General features: G+C 43.0%; 1 protein-coding gene across 1 annotated transcript in view; it reads left to right on the plus strand.

Moving 5' to 3' along the window:
- Nucleotides 1–20442, plus strand: part of RNF17 (ring finger protein 17) — a 200654-nt gene that overhangs the window by 46545 nt on the left and 133667 nt on the right. Inside the window, exons 10-13 of the mRNA XM_077805985.1 lie at nucleotides 2319–2490; nucleotides 3114–3190; nucleotides 7886–7960; nucleotides 12294–12580. Coding sequence (XP_077662111.1) covers nucleotides 2319–2490; nucleotides 3114–3190; nucleotides 7886–7960; nucleotides 12294–12580 — 611 coding nt within the window. The remainder of the gene's footprint in view (nucleotides 1–2318; nucleotides 2491–3113; nucleotides 3191–7885; nucleotides 7961–12293; nucleotides 12581–20442) is intronic.

Raw genomic sequence — 20442 nt, forward strand, 5'->3', positions numbered from 1 at the left:
CGCTCTTCTACTCTCTGTCAAGAAGCCCTCAAGCTGTGGGACTTCTGCATCACACACAACACCTCCAAGTGTATCAAGTATCTTCCGGGCTCGCAGAACAAACTGGCCGATCACTTCAGCAGGTCCTTTCATGGCCATGAGTGGTCTCTCCACCCAGATGTCGTGTTCAGCGCTTTCCAAAGGTGGGGATCTCCCCTGATAGACCTGTTCGTAACACGGCGCAACAGGAAGTGTCGGCAATTCTGCTCCTTCCTGAATCACAGCCCAGGCTCGCTGGTGGATGCCTTTCTTCTTTCGTAGAAGGGGCACCTGCTGTATGTATTCCCGCCTTTCCCAGTCATCCACAAAGTCTTCTTCAAGGTCCGATGAGAGAAAGCATTACTAATCTTGATAGCACCAGCGTGGCCACGTCATCACTGGTTCACTACGCTGCTAGACTTGTCAGTGGACATGCTTATAACTCTGCCCCCTGGTTCTGGACCTGATCACGCAGACCATGGCTGCCTCCAGCATCCCAACCTAGAGTTTCTCCGCCTTACAGTATGGAAACTCCATGTCTCAACCCGTTGGAGCTTGCATCCTCAGACTCTGTTAGGGAGGTAGTCCTTGGAAGCAGAAACCTTTCCACTTGCTCTGGGGCTGGAGCACCCATGGGGAAAAATTGGTGGGTGCTCTGCACCCACCGGCAGCCAAGCTCCCCACCCCATCTCGCCTCTGCCGCCTCCTCTTCCCCTGAGCATGCTGTCCCCACTTCTCCAAGCGCTTGCCGCCTGCTGTTTCACGGTGTAACAAGCTCCGGGGGGGAGGAGCGGGAACACAGCACGTTCAGGGGAGGAGGTGGGGAAGAGGCAGGGCTGGGATTTGGGGAAGGGGTCCACCATGAGTAGGGAGGGGGCGGAGTTGCGTCGGGAATTTTGGGGAAGGGGTTGGAATGGGGGTGGGGCGGGGCTGGAGTTGGGGCGGGGCTGGGGGACACGAGCACCCACCGGTACCAGGAGAAGTTGGCGCCTATGTCACACAGCAGGCTAGAGATGATTCTGCATTTGGCAGAGCGATGCTTCAGTCTGTGTCTCTGTGAACTCCGACCCCTCTTCCTAGGGATTGCTTGGCAGTCACCTACTTAAAATCGACATGAGCAGTCACTTGAAGAAGAAAAAATGGTTACCTACCTTTCATAACTATTGTTCTTCGAGATATGTTGCTCATGTTCATTCTAAGACCCACCCGCCTCCCCTCTGTTGGAGTACTGGGCAAGAAGGAACTGAAGAGGCTGCAGGTTGGAAGGGACCTATATATACTGCAATAAAGGCATGACTCTAGGGGCTCCACAGCCAACCCTGATGGGTATGCTAGGGAAAAACCTTCTGCTGACTCTGCACACAGTGCTCACACACCTACTTGGAATGGACATGAGCAACACATCTCGAAGAACAACACTTATGAAAGGGGGGTAACTCTTTTTTCCCACTTCCATAGCCTTCCTCAAGAATGTTCCAGTCACAGAAATATGCAAAGAAGTGACTTGGACATCTGCTCATACATTTATTGACCATTATGCAGTCACACACGACTCAGCATCCGATGCCATATTTGACTCCTCTGTCTTATCCTCAATATTAGACTCAACTCCGAAGCCCCACTCCTCCATTAGGAGTACTGCTGTAGAGTCATTTTGAGTGGAGCACCCATAGGGACGCTACTGAAAGAAGAAAGGGTTACTCACCTTGTACAGTAACTGTGGTTCTTTGAGATGTGTGACCCTATGGGTGCTCCACTTTCCGTACTCCTCCCCTCTGCTTCAGAACACTTAACAATGAGCTCTGTGGTAGAGAAAGAAATGAGGGCGTTTCACTCATGCAGCACTATATAGCCCTCAGGCAGAGAACGAGCCGGGGAGAGCACATCTGCAGGCCGAATGGACACTGCTTCCTAAAATCTCCGATCTGAGGCGCAGGGATGCAAATACAACTAGAGTTGAGCTCCCACAGGGCAACGCATCTTGAAGACACACACTTACTGTACAAGGTGAGTAATCTTCCTTTTTTGTTTTTTTCTCCAGAGATGGCCCCTGCTAAATAAATAACTCTTTTTAATGATTTTACTGTAGTTCACATTAATTCACTCAACTTCAGGCTTCTAGCACAGTTTGCTGATGCTGGCATACTGGGAAAATCCAACTCCAGTGTGAAAGTAGCCAGTTTATTTGTGGCAGGGTTGTGACAGTTATGCTTACAGCTTTAGTTCAGTCTGTACTATTGCAATGCTTAGGGATTACTAAATTCTGAAATATAATCTTTCATTTTGTGTTTCTAATATAGGAAAAGGAAGTTGCATGCAGAATTAGTGAAGAACACAGATAATTATGTAGCCAACATCATAAAAGCTAAGCAGTACATTGAAGAGAAGAGAAACAACTTGAATGGCGCCATGAGGCTAGCAAAGGAGTTAAAAATGACACCCTCGTTAAGACCCTGTTGTGATTTGAATCAGGTAGTTAAATTAATCCACTGTAAAATTTTCTTTCAGTGGATTAGCTAGACTCAGTTTCTTTTACGTTTACTCTTCTGGCTGAAAGTTTTAGGCTGTTACTGTGATCCATCTTCCTGTTTGTTAATATTTCAAGATTAAGTTTGTTACAGTAAAACATTTTATATATTTTTTTCAGAAGTCTGAACTTGATTCTTTAAACCATGTCTCATTATGGCCTTGTAGTTTGTATGTGGTTCATTTAAGTTCCCCATTATTTTTAGACTTCGTTGCCTCTGATCTCCCAGTATTGTGCAACCAATTTATTTTTCCTAATCTGGAGGCCAATAGTGTAACCCAAATAGTATTTTTGTATTCTTGCAGCCGGGGCTTTGTATCCACACAGATTCAACTGTGGACGTCTCCATTTTATCAGGTGCCTGTTTAGGTTAGGCAGGCTTAAATTAAGTTGCTTGCTCACCGTTCTGGTTCAGAATAAAATTATTTATTTCTTAAATTTTATGTGCCAGTGAAGTGTCGTGTGCTGATTGTCCAGTACTGGAGACTGTTATCCCTGATACAGGATCTGTTCATGTATCTGATGTTTATGTAATAGAAAATAAAATTGCTCTTTTTTTAAATTTGAGGTTATTCATAACTTAAAGTTGACAGTTGAGGGTGAACTCTCGAGGGTGGATACTTTGAAGGAAAGAACATCTCTAAGGTAAATTATTCAAGCGTGAGTTACAGTAGAAGGTAAAAACTGTGACACAATGGTATTTATGCATCTAAAGTAGTAAACTGATACTCTTATTTTTAATAAGTTTAATACAAATTAAGATAATCAGAAATAGAAGAAATGGACTTGTCTTGAGTAATTTGTGTGACTTACGTGATAGATATGAAAAAATGCCCAATAGCACCAGTTTGAATCATTCTTCTGAAATAAGCAAATAGAAAAGTACATGTGAAATCGATGTATTAAAAACCTATGAAATTGACTTTACTGTTCTGTAAACACAGAAGTGTTTGCATTTCAAAAGATATAAGCAAACTTTCACCATGTGTAACACATAAATAGGGCTGTCAAGCAATTAAAAAAATTAGTAGCAATTAATCGCACTGCTAAACAATAATAAAATACCATTATTGAAATATTTTGGATGTTTTCTACATTTTCAAATATATTGATTGCAATTACAACACAAAATACAAAGTGTACAGTGCTTAACTTTATTTATTTTTGATTACAAATATTTGCACTATAAAAAAACCAAAAGTAATAGTATTTTTCATTTCACCTAATACAAGTACTGTGGTGCAATCTCTTTATCATGAAAGTAGAATTTAAAATTATAGGATTATTTACAAAAAACACTGCATTCAAAAATAAAACAATGTAAAATTTTAGAGCCTGCAAGTCCACTCAGTCCTACTTCTTGTACAGCCAATTGCTCAAACAAACAAGTTTGTTTACATTTGCAGGAGATAATGCTGCTGCTTCTTGTTTACAATGTCACCTGAAAGTGAGAACAGGCATTCTGATGGCACTGTTGTAGCTGGTGTTGCAAGGTATTTACGTGCCAGATGTCCTAAAGATTCATATGACCCTTCATGATTCAGCCATCATTCCAGAGGACATGCTTCCATGCGGATGACGCTCGTTAAAAAATAATGCGTTAATTAAATTTGTGACTGAACTCCTTGGGGGAGAATTGTATGTCCCCTGCTCTGTTTTACCCACATTCTGACGTATATTTCATGTTATAGCAGTCTCAGCTGATGACGCAGCACATGTTCATTTTATGAATACTGTCACTGAAGATTGACAAAACACAAAGAAGGCACCAATGTGAGATTTCTAAAGATGGCTGCAGCACTCGATCCAAGGTTTAAGAATCTGAAGTGCCTTCCAAAATCTGAGAGGGACGAGATGTGGAGCGTGCTTTCAGAAGTCTTAAGAGTAACACTCTAATGCGGAAAGTACAGAACCCAAACCACCAATAAAGAAAATCAACCTTCTGCTGGTGGCATCTGACGCAGACAATGAAAATGAATATGCGTCGGTCCACTCTGCTTTGGATTGTTATTGGGCGGAACCCGTCATCAGCATGGATGCATGTCCCCTGGAATGGTGGTTGAATCATGAAGGGACATATGAATCTTTAGCACATCTGGCACGTAAATACCTTGCAACATTGTCTGCATCAGATGCCACCAGCAGAAGGTTGATTTTCTTTTTTGGTGGTTCGGTTTCCGCATTGGAGTGTTGGTCTTTTAAGACTTCTGAAAGCGTGCTCCACACCTCGTCCCTCTCAGATTTTGGAAGGCACTTCAGATTCTTAAACCTTGGGTCGAGTGCTGTAGCTATCTTTAGAAATCTCACATCGGTGCCTTCTTTGTGTTTTGTCAATCTTCAGTGACAGTGTTCTTAAAATGAACATCATGTGCTGAGTCATCATTTGAGACTGCTAAAACAGGAAATATATGGCAGAATGTGGGAAAAACAGAGCAGGAGACATACAATTCTCTCCCAAGGAGTTCAGTTACAAATTTAATTAGCGCACTATTTTTTAATGAGGGTCATCAGCATGGAAGCATGTCCTCTGGAATGATGGCTGAAACATGAAGGGGCATACGAATATTTACCATATTTGGCACGTAAATACCTCGCAGTGCCGGTTACAAAAGTGCCATGCCAATGCCTGTTCTCACTTTCTGATATTGTAAATAAGAAGAGGGCAGCATTAACTCCTGCAAATGTAAACAAACTTGTTTGTCTTAGCGATTGGCTGAAAAAGAAGTAGGACTGAGTGGAACAACCCAGGGAACTACAGACCAGTCAGCTTAACTTCTGTACCTGGAAGGATAATGGAGCAAATAATTAAGCAATCAGTTTGCAAACATCTAGAAGATAATAAGGTGATAAGTAACAGTCAGCATGGATTTGTCAAAAACAAATCCCATCAAACCAACCTGATAGCCCTCTTTGACAGGGTAACAAGCCTTGCGGATTGGGAGGAGGGGAAGTAGTAGACATGGTATATCCTGACTTTAGTAAAGCTTTTGATACTGTCTTGCATGACCTTCTCATAAACTAGGAAATGCAGCCTAGATGGAGCTGCTATAAGGTGGGTGCAGACTGCTTGGAAAACCATTCCAGAGATAGTTATCAATGGTTCACAGTCATGCTGGAAGGGCATAACAAGTGGGATACTCCAGGGATCAGTTCTGGGTCCAGTTCTGTTCAATATCTTCGTCAGTGATTTAGATAATGACAGAGAGATTACACTTATAAAGTTTGCGGATGATACCAAGCTGGGAAGGGGTTTCAAGTGCTTTGGGGGATAGGATTAAAAATCAAAATGATCTGGACAAACTGGAGAAATGGTCTGAAGCAAATAGGGTGAAATTCAATAAAGACAAATGCAAAGTACTCCCATTTAGGAAGGAACAATCAGTTGTACACGTACAAAATGGGAATTAACTGCTTAGGAAGGAGTACTGTGGGAAGGGATCTGGGGGTCATAGTGGACAACAAGCTAAATATGAGTCAACAGTGCAACGCTGTTGCAAAAAAAGTGAACGTCATTCTGGGATGTATTAGCAGAAGTGTAGTAAGCAAGACACGAGAAGTAATTCTTCTTCTGACCTGCTCCACACTGATCAGGCCTCATCTGGAGTACTGTGTCCAGTTCTGGGCACCACATTTCAGGAAGGATGTGGACAAATTGGAGAGAGTCTAGAGAAGAGCGGCAAAAATGATGAAAGGTCTAGCAAACATGACCTATGAGGGAAGATTGAAAAAATTGGGTTTGTTTAGTCTTGAAAAGAGAAGACTGAGAGTGGACATAAATTTTCAAGTACGTAAAAGGTTGTTACGAGGAGGAAGAAAAAATGATGTTCTTAACCTCTGAGGATAGGACGAGAAGCAATGGGCTTAAATTGCAGCAAGGGAGGTGTAGGTTGGACATTAGGAAAAACTTCCCAACAGTCAGGGTGGTTAAGCACTGGAATGAATTGCCTGGGGAGGTTGTAGAGTGTCCATCATTGGAGATTTTTAAGAGCGGGTTAGACAAACTCCAGGAATGGTCTAGGTAATACTTAGTCCTGCCATTAGTGCCGGGGAATGGACTAGATGATCTCTTTAGGTCCTGTCCAGTTCTATGATTCTATGACTTTTAAGCTCTGATGTTTTACATTGTTTTGTTTTTGAGTGCAGTTATGTAACAATGATGAAGAGATTGCACTACAGTACTTGTATGGGATTAATTGAAAAATACTATTTTGTTTATCATTTTTACAGTGCAAATATTTGTAATAAAAATAATACACACTTTGATTTCAGTTACAACACCGAATACAATATATATGAAAATGTAGAAAAACATCCAAAATATTAAATAATTTCAATTGGTATTCTATTAACAGTGCAATTGAAACTGCGATTAATCACAATTTTTTATCACGATTTTTTTAAGTTAATCACATGAGTTAACTGTGATTAATTGACAGCCCTAATAAATAATCAAGTAGTAATACACTGTATAAAAATGAGTAACTTAAATTTTTTTCCAATCAAATGTCCACTCTTCTGCCCCTCGTGTATGCTGGGCTCCCACATGGGCTGCTCAAGATGAAATCTCAGTGGCCCCTGGCCATTAATTTTCTAACAGAAGTGAAAGCAAATAATACACAACTCCAACTTAAAGCTGGTACAGCTTCAGAGCCACAGTCCTGACTGTCGCATCTTTATTTGGGTGCTGCTGTCCCTCTCTTGATCAAGAAAATAGTCAGAAATCTTTATTTTCAGTTCTGTTAGACTACTTCCTGCTATATGATAGGAATCAGATTTTGAGAGCTCTGAGACTAGCCAGAAAATTAAATATAAAAACTTGGAGATTTTTTTTCCCTGTATTACTTTGTCAATTTTGATTTGGCAGGAGGTGGAAATAGTGGCTTCATTTTGATGTAAGCCAGAAACAAAGAAAGATTTAAATACTTGGGCTTTGAGTACACTTTAGTTCCTGAGGATTGTTATTGGAGAATATAATTTATATTTTCACTACCCTAAGGATTATTTGTGGAACAGTGTTAGGCATTGATATAGAAACTCACCAAATAGATGCAGAAGTAGTGAAGGAATGCTCGGAAATCAGATTATACCACATAATATATTTATGTGTAAAGGTGAATGAGCAACCAAGTCTACCATTAGAGAGCTGTCATCAGTGTGTTAGTCATTGGTAATTTTTCTTGGCTAAAACTGGAGAAATGGAAAACTGAATTGATCTCTGTTTCTTCACATTGCTTCAGACCCTATAGGACTTCACTAATTAGTTAATATTATATTTGTGAATTGTCCAACTGATTTAAACCTTTGGGTGACCTCCCTGATATCATTCTTCTTTTACTTTAGATTTCTCATGAACTGTGATGAAATTACCTCTGTGTTCAAAAACATAGGGAAGATTGAATTGGAAATACCTGCAAAGTAAGCATTTATTTTTTTTTAGTAAAGAAAACTAGTGCAGTGATTTATGCAATTTTCTTACCGCTGAGCAATTTACAAACACCTCTAGCAAAGGTCTACATGTATGCTTACTGATTTTAAAACTAGAATGTACAGTTGTAGCAAGAGATCTTAAGTCAGTATTTCAGTCTTTCTTGTTTGATTCAGATAAGAAGCAGGACTTCAGAATAGGTTAAAACTACTTATTGGCAGATTGGGTATCATCGGGTATTTTGGTATAAGGTGCCTTTACCATTGGAATTTCTTTATGCTAAACATTATACCAACCTCAAGTTACAGAAAGGGGTGGAATAATTGGGATGTCAGTACTTCCAGTAACTGAAAATTACTCTGAGTAAATGTAAACCCATTTGTAAAGTTAATAGCAAATACTAAAATATTCAGTAATACATCTTTTGAGGATAAACTCTGATTCTGAGGTAACAGAAAAATCAATATAGATTAAACATAAATGACACATTTTCTTATTGGAAAACAACTATTGTTTCTATTTTATTGAGCCTCTTTGCTTTCACTTGCTCAAACAGGTTTTTGACAAATGACTATAAATTATGATGATTTATAGTATATCAAATTGATGGACTGTTTGTAGTGGAGTGGCACAGGTGTCAGTATTTGGATAATCACTGCCATCAATAGTCTGAAAAAGGGAGCATAGAGCATTCTAACGTGTAGATAATGTTTGGGAAATGTTAAAAAGTCCAGTGAGGAGAGAGAAGAAACTCTAAAGAGGGACCTAGAGAGGCTAGGAGTGTAGGCCATATCCCCATACCAGTCTTTAAGCCAAACTATGCATTGAAATCAGTGAATAGTTTTGTTTAAAAACTGATGGCATATTATGGCCCATAGGTAGGGGGGGAAAACTTAGATTCAACCTGGAAAAATTCAGTACACCAAGGAAAAACCCTGATATGCTTGGAGATAGAAACTTAAAGAGCAGTGAAGTTAATAGAGATGGAGGATGAAAGTATATAGCAAAGTATATATGGCTTTACTCTGGGGGCATTCTGCGCCAAAATATAAAAATTCTGTGCACAATATTTAAAATTCTGCGTATTTTATTTGTCAAAATAACACTGCATAATCATGCCAGTTTCAAATATTTTGGTAATTTACTTCAAAATACCTGTCAGCTGCCAGGAACCGTCTAGCTCTAGCTCGCTCTCCCTCTCCCCAGCAGTGTCTTCTTTGTGCGAACTGGGTTCTGCTTGGTCCAGTGGCCTCTAGTGGCAGCTAGCAGCACTGCAGCCCATTTCTTTTGGGGGGGAAGGAAAATCTGTGTGCACAACGTTAATTTCCGCAAAATTCTGCATTGTGCAAAGGCACAGAATTCCCTCAGGAGTAGGGCTTGGAGCAGCCAGAACAGGCATAGCATCAGAGACAGTAGCCCTCTGTAAATCTTTGAAACCTACTCTATAATGCTGCATTATTTGATCTGGACATGGCTGCAAATGAAGACAGATGCAGGGATGGATTTTAAGCGGCAGGCTGCAACTGTATTAAATGATGCATGGGGATCAGTGCTTCATGTCCTATCAACCATATTTTCTCATAGTAGGCATTTTAAATGGTTCCAGTGTACGGTTACAAGGCTTCTACCATATAACCCATAATCCAGGGTAGACTCTGCTCAATGTACCTCTAAGACTCATAGAAGATTAGGGTTGGAAGAGATCTCAGGAGGTCATGTAGTCCAACCCCCTGCTGAAAGCAGGACCAACACCAAATAAATCAGTAGTAGGATTCAGACTCAGTTTGCTCATCCGAATCCTACTACTCCCCCACCCATGGAAGGAGGACAGGACACTAAAAGGTTAGGACGTCGTCCCCACATCCCACAAGCACAAGGCCCATCAGCAAAATCGCAGGCCTTCTGGGAACCATTCTTTTTAATTTCATTAGAATCCAGCCACAAGTTGTGACAAAACTAACATTCCTACTAAATACTACCACATATTATGAAATCCTATTCCTGTTTAACCTAACTGTGCCTCCAAGATGCTGCAAAGCAGGGGAAAAACCCATCAGGCCTATGCTAATATGGCCCCAATGGAAAGAAAAAATATTTCTTGACCCCAAAATAGGTGATTGGTCAGACCTGCAGCTTCTGCAAGACAGCGGTGAAACTACAGTTACAGGGAGAGGGAGTAGGGCTGCTGAAATAAAGTAAAAAAAGGTTCCATGTATCCTGGGCTAGGGGTTAAATTTGTGGAGGAGGAGAGTGACAGACCAATTAGCTCTCTTCCTCCCCAGCTGGCCAGTGAGTGGATAAAGCCTCTGTAGGGGGAGTGGCCACCCTTGTGACCCCAGTGAGTGCTCTACTTCCCCTTTCTACTGGGGCTGTCCTAATTTCTGCCTGTCTCCTCAAGTTTTCCACTTGTTGAGGTAGGTGGGTTTTGTTCCTGGCACCTCAACACCAGAAAGATGATGGAGGGAGTTCAAAGAAAAGCAACAGTGATTAAGAAAGGAATTAGTTTTTGAGGAAATATTTAAAAGAATCGAATGTGTTCTAGTATAGGTTGAGCACGTGTGTTGGTGTGAAGGCGGATGAGGAGAAAATATTTGAAGGGTGTAAACAGCATGCAGAAAGAAGAATGATTTAGGTATCACAGCAGGAATGAACTAAAGAAAAGAAAAATGTTTGAATGTTGGGAAAATTCCATCAGTCAGGTACTGTCTTGCCCAGTTATCCCAGGAGTATTAGGTCTGTTTTACACTGGGAATTTGCGTCTGTTCTAGCCAGCTTTAATACATAACTAGTGCAGACAACAAGTATAAACCAGGAAAACTACAATTTGCACAAGTGAAACTTTATTTCTGCTTGAATCAAGGTAATGTGCTTTTGTGTAAAATGTGGCTTTCCTTTTCCAAACTTACATGCGGTGCAGTTATATGGGGACCTGGCCATCGATTGCAGGAATTGGGATGAGTTCCTAGTGGAGACAAGGCAGAATGAAGAATAATCTCTTAAGGAAAATGACAGGTTTCAGAGTAGCAGCCGTGTTAGTCTGTATTCGCAAAAAGAAAAGGAGTACTTGTGGCATCTTAGAGACTAACCAATTTATTTGAGCATAAGCTTTCGTGAGCTACCGCTCACTTCATCGGATGCATTCAGTGAAGTGAGCTGTAGCTCACGAAAGCTTATACTCAGATAAATTTGTTAGTCTCTAAGGTGCCACAAGTACTCCTTTTTCTTTTTAAGGAAAATGGTAGCAACCCTATTTCTGAGATATTTACAACTAGATTGGGCAGACCTCTCAAATATATGTTCTAGGAAAAATCTTCTAATGATGTAGAGTTGGACTAAATAATCTAATACTTTTCTTCCACGTGTTTAATATGTATTACTAGGTTTGGCACAATTCGATTATTTATCATTTTGACAGGTAATATCAATACTTATTTTTAAGCATTATTTTAGATTTTTTTTATCAATTTAAATTTTCCACAATTACAGGAAATTACAGAGGTATGTCAGAAATAGGGAGGGTCAGATAATTTAATGACCATATACACTGAGATTTTAAAAAGTTTAAAGCTTCATGACTCTTAAAACACAAATTGACATCACATGTAAAAATATACGAAGTAAATATTTTTTAAATAAAACTCCAATAAGTTCTCAATCAGCATTGTAAATTTTAATTATTGTCGATGGAAATATTTTTTTGTAGGTTTGTGTGTATGGTGAAATTTGACATTTACCACATTTAACAATAAAAATAGAATCTTTCCAAGCCTGTGTATTACTATTATTCTGAGCATTTTAGGAAAGAACATTGTGAACATGAATTCTTCACTGCTAGATTCAACAGTGAGGAAAAATAAGTATAACTTAACTTTTCTGAGGATAGCAGGGATCTTCTGCAGGGGGTAGAGATTTTAGGGTCTGTTCCAGTCTGAAGAGCTATAATCTTGGGGGCATTCTGCTATATAAAGCCTAGATCTATCTTTCACAGTTTTTTGGGCAGTAAGACAGTGTTGGTCATATTAGGGATTTGTTTGTTTGGGATCAGTGGTTGGCATGAGGGGGATTTCCTCCCTATTTTTGTCTTGAGAACATTGTTGCTCCATTGCTTTATGATTTGAACCTTTAATGGAAGTTAAGGGTATCTTGAACTTTTTGGAAGATTGCTTTTTATGTTTTTGTTTAAATTAAAAAAAAATGTTTTTGTTCTTGAGAATAAGTCCCAGTATTTTTTCATGGAATCGTGATTTTTTAAAATAAATTCTGCTTTACTGGTACCCTTCTGTGAAATGAAACCTGAATAAATTAATATATTTCTCCAAATAGATGTTGCCCTGGAGATGATGGACAGAGCATTCTCATGGTCAGTAATCCGGGAGAAGAATCAGACTGTGACACTTACTTGTCGGTAGAAAAGAATAAATTTACACCACTTGTCAGAGGTAATGAAGCAGAGACTCTTATACAGCAAGAACTTGATGTGCATACAGAAGTGAAAAATGTCCAGCTTTACAAATTAATTACCACACCCTCTCAAAGTATTCTGACTTTACCCCAAACGATGTCCGGTCCTGATGTCATAATTGAAGAAATCATGGAAGATGACCAGGAAAGTGAGTTGCTTAAATTTGTAAATTTGAACATATGAATTTAATATCTTTTAAACTAGTGTGTTTATCAAGACTAGCCCTTTTAGCACTCCCTTTGCTTCATTTTTTTTGTTGCTTTTTCTGTAGCTGGAATTTTTCCATTCAAGGTTCTGATCAGTATGGGTTCTTGGTCTTGATAGTTTCCATTGACTACTTGAGTCATCTCCTTTAGAGTCTGGGTCACTGGTTTCTGGAGATTCGTCCTCCTGGCCTTTTCCCCCAGGTCAATCTGGGCCTTCATTGAGGCCAGTGTCTTGCTTTAACCAGTAACAGATTTAAGTCTCTCAGGTGATTGATTGCAGATATGTATTCCACCTGAGTGTGCACGCGCTCTGTGCATTGAAGCCAGGGAACTTTGCCTCACAGTACTTGTAGGGGTGGCCCTGAGTCCTCTGGTCCATAGCTCCTCCCATGGTTATTTAAGGGCAGTACCCTCCCCAACACCCCTCAGTTTCTTCTCCGTGCCCAGGGCTTCAGTCGGAGCTTTCTGTGTGGTATTTCACTGCACGCTTTCTGTGTGACGATGTTCTGGGATTTTGCTGTATATAGTAGTAAGCCATTAGTTATAGTAGTACCTTTAGGTTTAGTTAGTAGTTAAGTAGATTGGGATGCCTTCACCAGGTTTTGAACACTGCCCATTATGTGGGGTGCTTATCTCTAATAGTGCCCCCCATTTTTGGAGTTTATTGTGCCTTGGGGAGGGGTATATTAAGGAAAGGTGCTCTCTGTAAATTCAAAAAGAGAACGCAGGTGGCAAGAGATTTTCACCTTATGGAGCATGTCACGAGACCTGGTTCAACACTGGGGACCTCCACAGATCATCTGGTCCCAGAGAGACCTTCTGAGTTGCATGAAATGTTGTTCCAGGCCCAAAGTTGAATATCTCTCTTAGGAGGAAGAAAGGTTATTCTTCTTTTGGTCCTCTGAGGAAAAGGTCTCCAAAAGATGGACCAGAGCTATTCCATAGCTCTGAGAGAGTCCTCCTCTTTTTCTAAGAGGAATGCAGACTGGCACCGTGATTAGTTGGGCACACAAGATAGAACTAGGCCATCTAACCCCTCTCTGGACCCGAGTTGATATTATTTGGACCCCGTACCATCAATTCTGGTACCATCCATGGGATGTCCATTGAGTCTGGTACTGACGGCATTGGTGTCGCCACTGACTGTTTATGCCGGTGACTACCAGGTAGCATCGGACCTTCTCTGCCTCTCCAGTAATTCAGGGCCATTCAACTGCCATGGCTGCTTCTGCTGTGTCCTAATCGCTGCCTGATATAGTTGCAGAGTTGTGTCTGTCATCAGCCCTATTGTCCACACTACCCAATGCTCAGAATGCCGACTTGAGGTCTGCTTCCCCCTCAGTATTGAGGGGCCCTTTGGTGCAGATGCTGTCTTCGGCACCAATGATGACACATCTGCGGGATCAGTTCCAGGCCCAGCTTTGGTACCTACATCTGTTCTGATGCCTACTGAGAGTGTGATGCGCCTTCTAGTATTCAAGGTATGTACTACTCTACCATCCTCACTACCGATGTGTCCTGCATATGGGCATTCAGATGTGTCCTGCATATGGGCTGGTTGTTTTTGCTTGCTCCATCTGGGGTGGCTTCTGCATTGCCATCGGACGACATCCAGGGTTCAGTGTGATTTGAAGACATTTTCTCCCTTACCATTGCTTTCGAGCACAGCTCCCAAAAGTTTTTGAGAGCTCCTGTGGATCGCCATTGGAACCAAGATTGGCACCACTCCTGCAGGAGGCATAGGAGTGTGTCTGACCACCAGTGCCCTATCCTTTTGTCATCTGTGGCCTCCTTGAAATCCTTGGGACGTTCATTGATAGGCAAGGTCCTGGTCCTCAGTCCAGGGCAGAGTCTCCAATCCTGTCCGTAGTGTCCCCTCTTGAGCCACCTACATTGCAGAAAGAGACTGAGGTTGCTCTCTCTGAAATGGTTCAGTCTGAACTGTGCTTGCAGGGGCAAGTGATCCAGCAAGAGGCTCTACTGGCCCTGCTCCCTTCCTCTTCCTCCTCACTGGATGATTCTGTGGTGCCAGATTTCTCTTTTCCTGTGCTTAAGAATTTTAAGTCTTATCAGGATCTCCTGAGATGGATGGCTATGACCTTGGCTATTCAGGCTGAGTTGGTTCAGGAGAATACCCATAGGTTGGTGGACATCCTCCAGCTGTCAGCCCCAGTGAGAGTAACTGTCTCTATAAAATAAGTGCTTTTGAAACTTACAAAAACCTTTGCGGCATACATCAGCTTCTTAACCATCCACAGCAAAGTGTACTGATTAGTATTCTATCTGTGTAGGGTTTTGAGTGCCTCTACATACATCCAATCCCTAATTCTCTAGGTGTAGTGGCAGAAAATGTTAGATTATGGCGGGGAGATAAAAGTCCACGCTTAAGGACAGAGTATATAAGGCTAGATTTGATGGGGAGAAAAAATTTATTCAATTTTGTTACAAATGCACATTATGAATCGGCAGGCACTGTTGTCTAAATATCACTTAATTGGGAAGCTATGTCCAGATTTACTGACAACTTGTCAGAATCCTCCAGGGAAGAGTTTAAGGGTGTTCTCGTGGAAGGCCATCTGGTGGTCAAGACATCGTTGCCAAGACATTGGCATTGGGCATGCCAGATAATTCTCCCAGTATTGTGGCATCAATTGTAACTGCAGCCTTGTGGCAGCAGAACTTCGCCATAACCCTTGAGGTCCAACAGAACATAAAGGATTTACCTTTAGATGGATGGGTTTTATTTTCTGGGAAAACCTGAGAAAACACTATATCAGGGATTGGTAACTTTTGTCATGCAGCCCGCCAGGGAAACACCACCAGTTTTACCTGCCGCGTCCACAGGTTCAGTTGATTGCAGCTCCCACTGGTCGACTGCAACTCCCACAGCTCCCACTGGGTCGCCATCCCAGGCCAATGGGGTCTGTAAGAAGGGCGACCAGCACATCAGTTGGACCACGCCGCTTCCCGCAGCCCCCATTGGCCTGGAGCAGTGAACTGCGGCCAGTGGGAGTGCGATCGGCAGAACCCGCGGACATGGCAGGTAAACAAACCGTCCCCGCCCGCCAGGGGCTTTCCCTAGCGGGCCATGTGCCAAAGATTGCCAATCTCTGTGCTATAGACTACATGGCTCTGGGAAGAAGGATAAAGGAGTTTGAGGCGCAAGTGGTGTTCTCATCCATCCTCCCTGTGGAAGGAAAGGGCCCGGCTAGAGACCATTAAATTGTGGAAGTCAACGAATGGCTATGCAGGTGGTGTCAGAGAGAAGGCTTTGGATTCTTTGACCATGGGATGGTGTTCCAAGAAGAAGGATTGCTAGGCAGAGACTGGCTCCGCCTAACGAAGAGAGGGAAGAGCATATTCGCAAGCAGGCTGGCTAACCTACTGAGGAGGGCTAAACTAGGTTCACCAGGGGAAGAAGACCAAAGCCCTGAGATAAGTGGGGAAGTGGGATACCAGGAGGAAGCATGAGCAGGAGAGCGCAAGAGGGGAGGACTTCTGCCTCATACTGAGAAAGCAGGACAATCAGTGAGTTATCTTAAGTGCCTATACATGAATGCAGGAAGCTTGGGAAACAAGCAGGGAGAACTGGAAGTCCTGGCAAAGTCAAGGAATTATGCTGTGATTGGATCAACAGAGACTTGGTGGGATAACTCACATGACTGGAGTACTGTCATGGATGGATATAAACAGTTAAGGAAGGACAGGCACGGCAGAAAAGGTGGGGGGGGGAGTTGCATTGTATGTAAGAGAGCAGTATGACTGCTCAGAGCTCCGGTATGAAACTGCAGAAAAACCTGAGAGTCTCTGGATTAAATTTAGAAGTGTGAGCAACAAGGATGATATCGTGGTGGGAATCTGCTATAGACCACCGGACCAGGGGGATGAGGTGGACAAGACTTTCTTCAGGAAACTAACAGAAGTTACTAGATCACAGCCCCTGGTTCTCATGGGGGACGTCAATCACCTCGATATCTGCTGGGAGAGCAATACGGCAGTGCACGAACAATCCAGGAACTTTTTGGAAAGTGTAGGGACCATTTCCTGGTGCAAGTGCTGGAGGAACCAACTAGGGGCAGAGCTGCTCTTGACCTGCTGCTCACAAACCGGGAAGAATTAGTAGGGGAAGCAAAAGTGCATGGGAACCTGGGAGGCAGTGACCATGAGATGGACGAGTTCAGGATCCTGACACAAGGTAGAAAGGAAGTAGAATACGGACCGTGGACTTCAGAAAAGCAGACTTTGATTCCCTCAGGGAACCGATGGGCAGGATCCCCTGGGAGAATACCATGAGGGGGAAAGGAGTCCAGGAGAGCTGGCTGTATTTTAAAGAATCCTTATTGAGGTTGCAGGAACAAACCATCCCGATGTGTAGAAAGAATAGTAAATATGGCAGGCGACCAGCCTGGCTGAACAGTGAAATCCTTGCTGATCTTAAACACAAAAAAGAAGCTTACAAGAAGTGGAAGATTGGACAAATGACCAAGGAGGAGAATAAAAATATTGCTCGGGGATGCAGGAGTGAAATCAGGAAGGCCAAATCACACCTGGAGTTGCAGCTAGCAAGGAATAGTAAGAGGAACAAGAAGGGTTTCTTCAGGTATGTTAACAACAAGAAAGCGGTCAAGGAAAGTGTGGGCCCGGCCCCTTACTGAATGGGGGAGGCAACCTAGTGACAGAGGATGTGGAAAAAGCTTTTTTCGCCTCTGTCTTCATGAAGAAGGTCAGCTCCCAGACTACTGCACTGGGCAGCACAGCCTGGGGAAGAGGTGACCAGCCCTCTGTGGAGAAAGAAGTGGTTCAGGACTATTTAGAAAAGTTGGACGAGCACAAGTCCAGGGGCTCGGATGCACTGCATCCGAGAGTGCTAAAGGAGCTGGCAGATGTGATTGCAGAGCCATTGGCCATTATCTTTGAAAACTCATGGCGATCGGGCTAGGTTCTGGATGACTGGAAAAAGGCTAATGTAGTGCCCATCTTTAAAAAAGGGAAGAAGGAACATCTGGGGAACTACAGGCTAGTCAGCCTCGCCTCAGTCCCTGGAAAAATCGTGGAGCAGGTCCTCAAGTAATCAATTTTGAAGCACTTTGAGGAGAGGAAGGTGATGAGGAACAGTCAGCATGGATTCACCAAGGGCAAGTCATGCCTGACTAACCTAATTGCCTTCTATTATGAGATAACTGGCTCTGGATGAGGGGAAGGCAGTGGATCTGATATTCCTTGACTTTAGCAAGGCTCTTGATACGGTCTCCCACAGTATTCTTGTCAGCAAGTTAAAGAAGTCTGGGCTGGATGAATGGACTAAAGGTGGATGGAAAGCTGGCTAGATCATTAGGCTCAACAGGTAGTGATCAATGGCTCCATGTCTAGTTGGCAGCTGGTATCAAGCGGAGTGCCCCAAGGGTCGGTCCTGGGGCTGGTTTTGTTCAATATCTTCATAAATGATCTGGAGGATGGTGTGGATTGCATCCTCAGCAAGTTTACAGATGACCCTAAACTGGGAGGAGTGGTAGATATGCTGGAGGATGGGGATAGGATACAGAGGGACCTAGACAAATTGGAGGATTGGGCCAAAAGAAATCTGATGAGGTTCAGCAAGGACAAATGCAGAGTCCTGCAGTTAGGATGGAAGAATCCCATGCATTGCTACAGGCTGGGGACCGAGTGGCTTGGCAGCAGTTCTGCAGAAAAGGGCCTTGGGGTTACGGTGGATGAGAAGCTGGATATGAGTCAACAGCTTGCCCTTGTTGCCAAGAAGGCCAATGGCATTTTGGGCTGTATAAGTAGAGGCATTGCCAGCAGATCGAGGGATGTGATCATTCCCCTCTATTTGGCATTGGTGAGGCCTCATCTGAAGTACTGTGTCCAGTTTTGGGCCCCACACTAGAAGAAGGATGTGGAATTGGAAAGCGTCCAGCAGAGGGCAACAAAAATGATTAGGGGGCTGGGGCACATGACTTATGAGGAGAGGTTGAGGGAACTGGGATTATTTAGTCTGCAGAAAAGAAGAATGAGGGGGGATTTGATAGCTGCATTCAACTACCTGAAAGGGGGTTCCAAAGAGGATGGATCTAGACTGTTCTCAGTGGTACCAGATGACAGAACAAGGAGTAATGGTCCCAAGTTACAGTGGGGGAGGTTTAGGCTGGATATTAGGAAAAACTTTTTCACTAGGAGGGGGTGAAGCACTGGAATGGGTTACCTAGGGAGGTGGTGGAATCTCCTTCCTTAGAGGTTTTTAAGGTCAGGCATGACAAAGCCCTGGCTGGGATGATATAGATGGGGATTGGTCTTGCTTTGAGCAGGGGGTTGGACTAGATGACCTCCTGAGGTTTCTTCCAACCCTGATATTCTCTGATGCTACATTCTTTTAAGGATTCCCATGGTACATTGCGTTCACTGGGAGTTTATACCCCAGCCATAAAGAGATGTCATTATGGAGGTCGTCAATAAAAGCAGCAATACTGCCTGCAATGATGCTTCCAGCAGTCATCCTGCTGCGCTAGGCAGCAAGACGTCTACAGGAAAGGGCAGAAGTCACAGAGGAGGGTGCCTTCTCGGTCCAATATTAACCAGCCAGCCCGTCCTCTGCCAACTTCGAGCATGCAGTCATTTTGACTTACGTATTGAGAGCCGCATTCCAGTCATGGAGTTCCTGAGTCATCTCCAGAGTTTGGAGATGGGCTTGTCTTGCTTCTACAGTGCTTGGGAATCAATAACCATGGACAAATTGGGTGCTAAGCACATTGGGAGCAGATTATGCCATTCAATTTCTGTCCATTTTCCCCCATCCCACCCTCCTACACTGTCCCTTTTCAGGGACTCCTTTCACGAGGTCCTGCTCCTTCGGTAGGGTCCGTAGACATCCATGTCTGTCCTTATGCTCTCATCCTGCAACTATGATAGGTATATACCTGAAATTGTTAGGTCATGTAGCCACATGCACTTACATGTTCTACCATGCAAGATTGTGTCTTTGTCCTCTTCTGGGCTAGTTGAAAGAGGTGGTTCCTTTGTGGGACTTTAGTACTGTGCTGGCTACCCTTATGGGGTCTCTGAGCCCCTGACAACCTGTTCTGTCTCATCTGAGCCAGCAAGTGGCCTTTCTTGTTGCTATAACATTTGCAAGGAGAATAAATGAGCTGCAGGTCTTAATGGCAAATTTCAAAGACAAAGTGACCCTAAGGCTGTATACAGCATTTTTGTCGAATGTAGAACCGCTAAACCACCTTAACCAGATAATATACTGGTCTTTGTTATTCTTAAGCTGCATTCAAGCACAGATGAGGAGCACCTTCATATGTTGGATGTGAGAAGATGTGTGGTGTTATTTGGTGAGGACTGAACCATTGTATTCCATCACCTTGACTTTTTGTTTCCTGTGCAGATTGCCTGGAAGGTCGGGCAGTTTCCCCATGCACTATTTCCAGTTGGATAATTGTCCTGCATTATGCCGCTCATGGATTAGCTCATATTACTCCTCCACAGCGGCGTCGGGGTCATTTGACGAGAACCCAAGCAACGTTGATCATGTTCCTCAGTGATGTTTCAATATTGGGTATTTGCAGGGCTGCTACATGGTCTTCTCTGTATACTTCTACTAAGTACTGTGCTATTATGGCTGAGTCTAGATCAGATGCAAACATTGGGAAGGTGGTTCCGCAGTCGTTCTTTAGATTCCAGACTCTACCTCCTATGGCTTGTGAGTCACCTGAGTAGAATACACATTTCCACCCTACCTGTACTGTAACTGTTCTTTTGATGTGGCTGCAGACATGTATTCCACGGCCCTGCATCCCCTCTC

Source organism: Eretmochelys imbricata, chromosome 1 (assembly GCF_965152235.1).
Source record: "Eretmochelys imbricata isolate rEreImb1 chromosome 1, rEreImb1.hap1, whole genome shotgun sequence".
NCBI classification, from domain to species: domain Eukaryota; kingdom Metazoa; phylum Chordata; order Testudines; family Cheloniidae; genus Eretmochelys; species Eretmochelys imbricata.